A 9,690-nucleotide genomic window follows, 5' to 3' on the forward strand; every position below is an offset into this window, starting at 1 on the left:
GAAATCTTCAACAAATTGTCTATTTTTCTCGTGAAATATCTAGGCATTCGATGAATAGAACCGCGCCAACATCGGAACATGAGAGATGCATAGTTTTGCTGTTGACACGCATTGGAACGAACGAAATAAACACCAAAGATTAAACGAAATGGATGGTTCGTTCGGTGGATCATCACGGGAGGAGGAATACAGGTCCCTCTTAGGTTCACATACAAGCAAGCAAACAAACACGCGATTATTCATGGTTCAACATGGCCAGATGGGCAGGACGCTACTACGACGGGGGGCAGTTACTACAACTTCTTGAAGCGGCCGGATCGCTCATGCTCTCGCTCACTTCCCTGATGGCGGCACGGTGGTCTGGGGCTGCTCCTTCACGTTGGCGGGGGCTGCTGGAGGCGTTGCAGTGGTCGGGGACTTGTCCTTCTTCTCCGGTCCAAATGGCGGACCGTCAACTTTGTAATAGGAACCCTAGAACACATACTTTCCGAACTTAATTTGTGAACGATTTTTACTTGCACTCTAGATAGAGTGGTGTTGCACTCTAGATAGAGTGGTGGTAAAATAACATGAGGGAATCAAAGGTAAAACAATCAAAGGGGTGATGCTACTACCTCGGTGAAAATCTTGAAAGCCTCTTCAGGGGACTTGGTTTTCAGCACGTACAGAGCTTCCTCCTGCATGCAGTGAAACGAGTTAGTCAAACTATGGTAATTGCACCAGGAAATTGAGACCGCTGAGATAATTCATACAGGTGCGGCGGCGGCAGCAAACTATGCTAGTAGTAAGTAAGTTGCTCCCCAAATATGTGAGTGGTAAATCATCTGGCTTTTGCATCTACTCCATATATGATGGATTCCTAATATTTTCAATTAATGTATCTCCTCTAGTTAGTATTCAATTAATATATTCAGATTGAAGCTTTGAATCTCGGATCTAAATTTCTCAAGATCCAACTTCTTGTCGATCTATTTTGCCCATACATGAGGCATACTATGTATTAGTGCTAGACTGGATAACACAAACAAATATCTATGAACATACGAGCAAGGGATCCAAGTCTGAATCCATGAAACCAACTGCAATCTGCCTAAAAAATCAAAAAAAAAGAGTAACCATCAGATTTCCTATGGCTAGAACTGTATGGATCTATGACTACAATCATAACACAAAAATGCAGATAATTACTATAAAAGGATTCAAACAGAAAAAAGCGCGCGAAACCGTGATTTCAAAAAAGCGCGCGAAAGGCGACGCGATTCAAGAACCGTATATAAGTGGCTACTGAAATTGAGCATAGGTTCATGTATACCCTGGCGCGCGCCATTTGCTCGCTGCTGAGGGTCGGGGCCTCTAGAAGGTCATCATCGTTCCGGATGTAGAAATCGTCCTCGTCGTCGTAGGAGTACTCCTGCCTCTTGATCGATCCCATCCTCTTGGGCTCACTTGGGAAGTTTGGGAGAAGATGGAAAGGGGATAGCTAGGGAGTGCGAGCACACAATGCAGGTAGGGTGGGGAGGATGGGGGTCCTTTTGTAGGCGACCGGAGGCAAGTGAGACGGTGGGGAGGGGATCGTACGTGCATAGTGAGAAGTGACACGTATCGGGCCAGATCGGCAGCTCTATCCTCTATTAATTCCAGTTCATTGCAGTTTGTAATCTCCCTGGCGCGTCCGGCCGGACGTCACGCATTAGGGGATGGTTGAATGCCAGGCCGGAGCGCATGCATGATAATTTGGTGAGGCGTAAATGCTAGCTTGCTTTGGAAGTTTGTTTTGACCCGGGTTAAACACAAGCTCATGCGTACGTGGAGATTATTGGAGAGGTTCGGTCGGTCCCTTCTTCAGTCTCGGTGCTGTCACGTATACTACGTAGTAGTAGTCCAAAATAAGAAGTTGAGATGTGCAGCAAACATGAGCATAAAATAGTGGAGTAGTAGCAACGCAGACGCAGTTAATGGGCATCTGAATGATACATTTTCCGGTTAATCAATGTCACAACATACACTTAATCATTTACCAAGGAAAAGAGAACTCCAGAAACAAACCACAGAAAAGAACAGAAGGTGATAACGGAGCAGCGAAGGTTTAGCTGATCTTGCATGCATCAGTCATCACACGTTCCGTACACACATTACGTTTACCTCGATCGGTATCTCATGTACAGGGCGCAGGGCGTTGCATGCATATGCATGCATGCGCATTTAGACCTTGAACCCGAGGTAGTTGGGCATGCCGGTGAACTTGAGCCATGTCGCCCCGTCGATGAAGGGCCCTGCGGTGAACTGCTCGGCCTCCTTGTTCCCGATGACGCGGAACCCTGGCCAGGTGACCCTCTTGCTGGTGCCGGCGCCGGGGCCGCGGTTGCCGAACTCGGCGTAGTAGAGCGTCTTGAGCCCGAAGTCGCCGTTCCACGGCATGTACCCCTCGGGCTTGATGAAGTCGGCGATCATGCTCTCCATGATGACCAGCCGCGAGAACTCCTTCCACGGCCGGCCCAGGTAGGACGGGATCTTGAGGCGGTCCGCGAAGAGCTTCTGGTCCGGCACCAGGCGGCAGTTCTGGATCACCAGCCCGGACTTCATGTTGGGGTCCGTGCGGCCGTGCGCGGTCACCGAGTTCTGCTGGTTGTCCATGGGCCGGCGCGTGATGATGAGGCAGTTCTGGAACACGGCGGCCGAGTTGCCGAAGATGAAGTCGATGGTGCCGGAGATGACGCAGTTGCGGAAGAACTGGCGCCGGGCGTGCACATACAGCGTGTCCTGGAACGCGTCGAACCGGCAGTTGAAGAACGCCGAGAGGTCGCCCTGCACCCTCAGCGCCACCGCCTGGTGCTTCTCCGCGCCGGCCGTGTTGTGGAACCCCATGTTCTTGCAGATGAACCCGGCCGCCTCAATGGCTGCAGCATAGCAAAGAAGATACGTACTTGTTAATCACTACCTGCATTGCCCTGTGCAACCTAACCTTACTCGTGCTGCACCAAATGCTAGCTAGCTATAGCTAGGGCTCACAGAAGGTGGCTGTCTTCATGGTGGTGATGCCGTCGGCGAAGCTCTTGCTGCCGGTGACGCGGCTTTGCTTGGGGCCGTCGCCGTACATGAATACGTTCGCCTTGTCCTTGGGGACCATGACCATCTCCTCGTAGACCCCAGCCTTGACGTAGATGACGTACCGGCCAGGGTGATCCTTGGGCATGGAGTTCACGGCGTCCTGGATGGTCTTGAATTTGCCGCTGCCGTCCTTGGCCACAATCGCGTTCGGCTGTGGCAAGCCACCTGAGGCCAGTAGCTTCCTTTCAGGAGCCCTCATCCACGCGGGGTACTTCGACTCCTCCGCAGACAAGAGGCGGCGGCGGGAGTCGGTCTTGAACACGTCGAGGTCGAGCTTCTTGAAGATGGCGCCGAGGCTGTTGGTGATGGCGAGCGCGTTGCTGCTGAGCTCCGTGGCGTTGCGCAGGATGCCCTGCATGTCCGCCTTGAGCTTCTCGTCGGCGAAGCCATCCGCGCAGGTGTCGATAAAGGTCATCACACCGGTGATCCAGTGCTCGAGGTCGTCGGTGCGGCCAAGGAGCACCTTGATGTCGCCGCCGGCCATCTCGACCATGCCCTTGAGGTCGTCCACAGAGTCCTCCAGGAGCTCCTTGCAGTCCTGGCGCGCGCCCTCCGTCAAGGGGTCGCTCGACTTGGCCTCCCCGATACTTTTTGACCGCTCCACCGCCGACTTGATCGACTCCATCGCCGACTTGGCAACGGTGGCGAACACCTCTTTGGGGTTCTCGGTGCCATTGGAGGCCGAGGTGAGGGTCTTCTCGCACGACTCCTTGTACAGCGTGGGGGCGCACAGAGACTTGACCGACTTGCCGGAGGTGGCAAGGTTGGCCTCACCCGGGACATTGAAGTTGTCGCCGGCCTTATTATTACCGGAGCTGGTCACGGTGGCGACTACGCCCACCACGACCGCGACGACAAGGATGGCCCCCAGGCCTCCGAGGAGGAAGTTATTTGCCATTTCGGCCGGCGAGAAAGGTTGCTGAGGGATTGAAGGGAAAACACAATTTATAAGGGAAGGATGCATGGCAGTGGCGAGGGAATTCTTGATTCGAGCGCTGTTTGCGGCATGTCCTGTCCGCAGGTGGTCGTTAGGTTTTGACGTACAGAAGAGCAGTGTCTATTTAGGGATCGCGTTGGCCCTGGTCAATGGGGTGACATTCTTCGGAGAGTTCTTATCTGTTTCTTCCCCGCTGACTGGTCATTGTCTGTCTGCTTTCTAAAATCGGTCATGCTTGTCTCTCAAAAAGAAAATGCGACATGCAGTCCGTTTAAGCAGCCGATAATTTTTTTTTTTTGAGAAACACCGGGGGAGGAGTCCCTCCACCTGAATATATACTCAAAGTGGCCATTATGCCAGAAGAGTGATCCAGTTTATAAGGGAAACCGGATCGAAAACATAAACAAGTTAACCCGTTTATAAGGAAAAACGGGCCGAAAACCGTACAACAAGGTTACAAGGAGAAGAGAAGAACAAGACACCCAACAAGTGCGGGACCTAGCTAGCGGACTAAAAGGACCATCACCACGAAAGACACAAGTAGTTGTGGGGTGTCGTCGAGGGATCACAATACTTAGACTTTGCGAGGAACCTAACGCACCGCATTGCGTGCATACCGAGCCCCATGGCACAACTCAGGAGCAACCACAACCAACGAGTGCAAAAAACACGAACCTTGACTGGGTGCCCCGCACGGAAGATCGGAACGATTAACAATTTGGGGAGGCATTTGGCGCCATCAAAGAGTAAAGATGAACCAAGACATCACCAAGAGCACGACCCTCGCCGCAGCACATTGGCCGCCAAGGGAGAGTCTTGAGCATGCATAGCGAGACACCTTCACGAGGGGGAAACAGATGGCCGCCCTGCGGCGCCAAAGGCACCGCCACCAAAACCCCAGAGAACACCACCAAACAACCACCGTCGACTCCAAGCCAGTCGCACCACCACCACCACCATTGGAGACCCCCCCGACTGATCCCAAGTTGGCCACACCACCACCACCAGCAACAGCAAACGCTGCACCCTCAACCACACGCAGGCACAGAAGACGTCGTTTAGGTCTCCAAGTTGACGCCTCCAAGGAGGAAGTGCCGACAAGTACACAAGACCGTCATCCGATCCGACAAGCCGGATCTTAGGTTTTCACCCGGATACCACAAAACAATGTACTGCAGGTGCTGGACCTCCACAACGACACCTCCTACGAGGAAAACAATGTCCACAGACACCATTGCCGCCGACATCGACATAGTCGATGCAAGGTTCTCACCCGGAGTTTGAGTACATCCCTACAGCAAGACGGCAGCTGACCACCACCACCATCGGGCCCCTCCGAGACGAAGAAGCACGACGAACCATCGCAGCCAACCGCACCCCGCGGAGACCGCGGACGGCCAAACATCAGCACTAGGCACTGGATCCACCAATGGCCGTCCGAACGCAGGGCCACCGGACGCAGCGCAAGCCGCCGAACCTAACTGAGCACCATGCCGGCAAGGAGCAGAGGAGCGCTGTCCGAGGCCAGGAACCACCATGGTCCCGGGCTGCAGCCCAACGTCAGGAGCAGCAACACGCCCCACGCGCGCCACCGTGCACCTGCCGGAGACCAGATCTGAAGCGCCACAGCACAACCCAAAGGTGGGGGGATCCAAAACCGGCTGCAGCAGTCCCACCTCGCACCACCAGCAACACCCACCGCCACCAGCCTCCACCACCCAGCAACACCAACTCCCCAAGCCGGACAACCACGGGCCAGATCCGCCCGGATCCAGCCAGGCTAGCGAAGCACCACCTGTGCACCTCAAGCTCCACCAGCGCGGGCACGGGCAGGACGCACACTGCGAGGGACCCAGATCCGACCCCTTGCCGGCACAAAGAGGCCCTCGCCGCGAGCTACGGACCTCGATGCCATCTACCGCCCAGTCTGGGCCAGCCTGCCGCCCCTGGTCTGCGAGGAAGCCAGCACCGAGAGAGCCCCGCCACCACCATCACTGGGCATGCGCGGCTTCGCCGGCGTCCCCTCCGGCGACGGTGAAGCAGGAGAGGGGAGGCGGGGAGGACCCGGTGGCGGCCGTCTTTTTTCCGTTGAAAAGAAAAATCAAGCAAACGATCTTCTTTTATTGAAAAAGGAACCTATATAAGGACAACTCTAACTGGTCTCTAAAAGATAAAGGAGTAAACCTTAGGGCATCTCCAATGCAAGAGTGCTTGTTCAGATGCTTAGGCAATAAAAAAACTGAAGTAGCATCAATGTAGGAGTCTATCTCCACAATGCCGTTTAGTTGAGCGCTAATCTTTGGGGGGGGGATAACCCACAAGTATAGGGGATCGTTTGTAACCTTCTTCGATAAATAAGAGTGTCGAACCCAACGAGGAGCTAAAGGCAGAACAAATATTCCCTCAAGTTCTATCGACCACCGATACAACTCAACGCACACTTGACGTTTGCTTTACGTAGAACAAGTATGAAACTATTTTGCACGAACAAAACTACGAGTACTTTGCGAGAATAAAGCTACGAATAATTTGCAAGGTAATAAAATTAGATAGGTTTTGTCAATAAGAAAGTCATTTGTCCCTAGGCAATCGATAACAAGTACCGGTAATCATTCTTGCAATTTTATATGAGGGAGAGGCATGAGATAACATACTTTCTCTACTTCGATCATATGCACTTGTGATTGGACCCCTAGCAAGCATCCACAACTACTAAAGATCATTAAGGTCATGAAACCCAACCATAGCATTAAGTATCAAGTCCTCTTTACTCCCATACGTCATAACCCACTTATCCGCGTTTGGGCTGCTGTCATCCCACGCAACACTGACAATAAGCAAACCATGAACATATTGCAACACCCTTCAGCGGGGCCCCTCATATTTGCGCGATACGGAGGGCACCGTAGGACAACACCATAAATAAAATATACAATCATACCAACCAAGATCACGATTAACCCATAGGACAAAATGGATCTACTCAAACATCATAGGATAACCATAGATCATTGGGAAATAATATATGGAGTTGAGCACCATGTTTAAGTAGAGATAACAACGGGGAGAAGGGGTGTTACACCGCTGCATAGAGGGGGGAGAGTTGGTGTTGGCGGTAGCAAGATTGTTGATGTAGATCGCCGTCCCGATCGTTGCCCCGGCAGCACTCCGTCGCCACCGGAAGCGAGGGGGAGAGAGCGCCCTCCTTCTTCTTCCTCCTTGGTCTCCCCTCTAGATGGGAGGAGAGTTCCCCCTCTGGTCCATGGTATCCATGGCGGTGGAGGGGCGGGAGCCCCTCCGAGATTGGATCTCCGTCTCTGTTCTCTTCTGTTTCGCGCTCCCTGATCTGGCCGAAAACCGTTTCTTTTATTCCGAGAGATCCGTAACTCCGATTGCGCTGAGATTTTAACACGATTTTTTTCCGGATATAAGCTTCCTTGCGCCCGAAGTAGAGCTCCAACCGACGTTCAAGGAGGGCACAACCAACGACCACGCGCCAGGGGCCTCTGGCGCGCCCTGGTGTTTTGTGGGCTACGTGGGCCTCCATTTGCGATGATTCCAACTCCCAAAAATCACATATATTCCAAAATAATTCTCCGTGAAATTTTATTGCATTTGGACTTCGTTTGATATGGATACTCTACGATACAAAAAACATGCAGAAAACAGGAACTGGCACTGGATCAATGGTTAGTTCCAAAATGTAATTTTTGATGTGGTATGCTACCTAGCATAAACTTGATCATATATATAATCATGGGATGAATATTACTCCCTCCGTCCCAAAATGTAAGACGTTTTTGAGACTTAGTCTAAGCCTCAAAAACGTCTTACATTTTGGGACAGAGGGAGTAAGACATAAGTGATTCAAAGCAATAGTCTATAATTAGACATAAAGACATCAATACTCAGGCATCCCAACAAACAATCGTGTCTTTCAAAATATGAGTGCTAAAGAAAGCTATCCCTACAAAATCATATACTCTTGTCATGCACTGTCTTCTTAACACAAAGTATTTATCATGCACAACCCTGATGACAAGCCGAGCAATTGGTTCATACTTTTTAACGCGCTTCAGCTTTTTCAACCCTCACGCAATACATGAGCGCGAGCCCTGGATATAGCACTACGGGTGGAATAGAGTATGATGATAGGGGTAAATATAGAGAAGACAAAAAATTAAGAAAGTCTCACATCGACGCGGCTAACCAACGGGCTATGGAGATGCCCATCAATTGATATCAATGCGAGGAGTAGGGATTGACATGCAACGGATGCACTAAGAGCTATAAGTGTATAAAAGCTCAATATGAAAGCTAAGTGGGTGTGCATCCAACTTGCTTTCTCATGAAGACCTCAGGCATTTGAGGAAGCCCATCATCGGAATATACAAGCCAAGTTTTATAATGAAAAATTCCCACTAGTATATGAAAGTGACTACATAGGAGACTCTATATATGAAAAACATGGTGCTACTTTGAAGCACAAGTGTGGTAAAAGATAGTAACAATGCCCCCTCTCTCTTTTCTTTCCTTTCCTTTTCTTTTTTTCTTTTTTTCTTTTTTTCTCTCATTGTCCAGAGTCTCATCCCGACTTGTGGGGGAATCATAGTCTCCATCATTCTTTCCTCATTGGGACATGCTCTAATAATGAATAATGACGATCATCACACTTCTATTTAGTTATAACTCAAAAGAAATAAAAATTACAACTCGATACCTAGAACAAAATATGACTCTATATGAATGCCTCTGGCAGTGTACCAGGATGTGCAATGATCTAGCGTAACATGTATAAAAAATGATGCACGGTGGCTGAGCCACAACTACTATGTCAGCTATATGATGATGCAAAGCAATATGACAATGAATGCTCAAGTCATCAAAACGGAAGCGGTGGAAGTTGCATGGCAATATATCTCGGAATGGCTATGGAAAGGCCATAATAGGTAGGTATGGTGGCTGTTTTAAGGAAGATATAATAAGGCCTATGTGTGATAGAGCGTATCATATCACGGGGTTTGGATGCACCGGCGAAGTTTGCACCACGTCTTGAGGTGAGAAAGGGCAATGCACGGTACCGTAGAGGCTAGCAAATTGCGGAAAGGTAAGAGTGTGTATAATCCATGGACTCACATTAGTCATAAAGAACACATATACTTATTGCAAAAGTTTATTAGCCCTCGAAGCAAAGTACTACTATGCATGGGGGATAGATTGGTAGGAAAATACCATCGCTCGTCCTCGACCGCCACTCATAAGGAAGACAATCAATAATAAATCATGCTCCAACTTCATAGCATAACGAGAGACTATACGTGCATGCTTCGGGAATCACAAACCTTAACACCAATATTCCTACTAACCACAAGCATTTACTAGTACCTCCCACATATTATCATCTCTATGCAAAACTATTGCAAGGAATCAAACATATCATATTCAGTGATCCATAAGTTTTATGTAGGATTTTATGACTAACCATGCAAATGACCAATTCCTGTTGACTCTCTAAATAGATATAAGTGAAGCATGAGAGTTTAATTCTTTCTACAAAAGACCATGCTCTAACAATATAAGTGAAGCAAAAGAGCATTCTACAAACAAGGGTTTTCTATGTGAAGAGAAACAGGCAATCCAAACTT

General features: G+C 49.8%; 2 protein-coding genes across 2 annotated transcripts; both read right to left on the reverse strand.

The window, feature by feature from the left end:
• Nucleotides 1–139: 139 nt before the first annotated feature.
• On the reverse strand, nt 140–1,517 carry LOC109731792 (uncharacterized). The gene is made up of 3 exons (XM_020290963.4): nt 1,313–1,517; nt 615–677; nt 140–471 (listed from the first exon to the last, which is right to left on the reverse strand). Exons 1-3 carry the CDS (start codon nt 1,430–1,432, stop codon nt 334–336), a joined length of 321 nt encoding a protein of 106 aa, XP_020146552.1. The 5' UTR covers nt 1,433–1,517; the 3' UTR covers nt 140–333.
• A 415-nt stretch (nt 1,518–1,932) lies between these two features.
• Nucleotides 1,933–4,006, reverse strand: LOC109731793 (pectinesterase-like). The gene is made up of 2 exons (XM_020290964.4): nt 3,010–4,006; nt 1,933–2,897 (listed from the first exon to the last, which is right to left on the reverse strand). The coding sequence occupies exons 1-2, from the start codon at nt 4,004–4,006 to the stop codon at nt 2,203–2,205; spliced, it is 1,692 nt and encodes a 563-aa protein (XP_020146553.1). The 3' UTR covers nt 1,933–2,202.
• Between the last annotated feature and the right edge of the window lie 5,684 nt (nt 4,007–9,690).

This window comes from Aegilops tauschii, chromosome 2 (genome assembly GCF_002575655.3).
Source record: "Aegilops tauschii subsp. strangulata cultivar AL8/78 chromosome 2, Aet v6.0, whole genome shotgun sequence".
NCBI lineage: Eukaryota > Viridiplantae > Streptophyta > Magnoliopsida > Poales > Poaceae > Aegilops > Aegilops tauschii.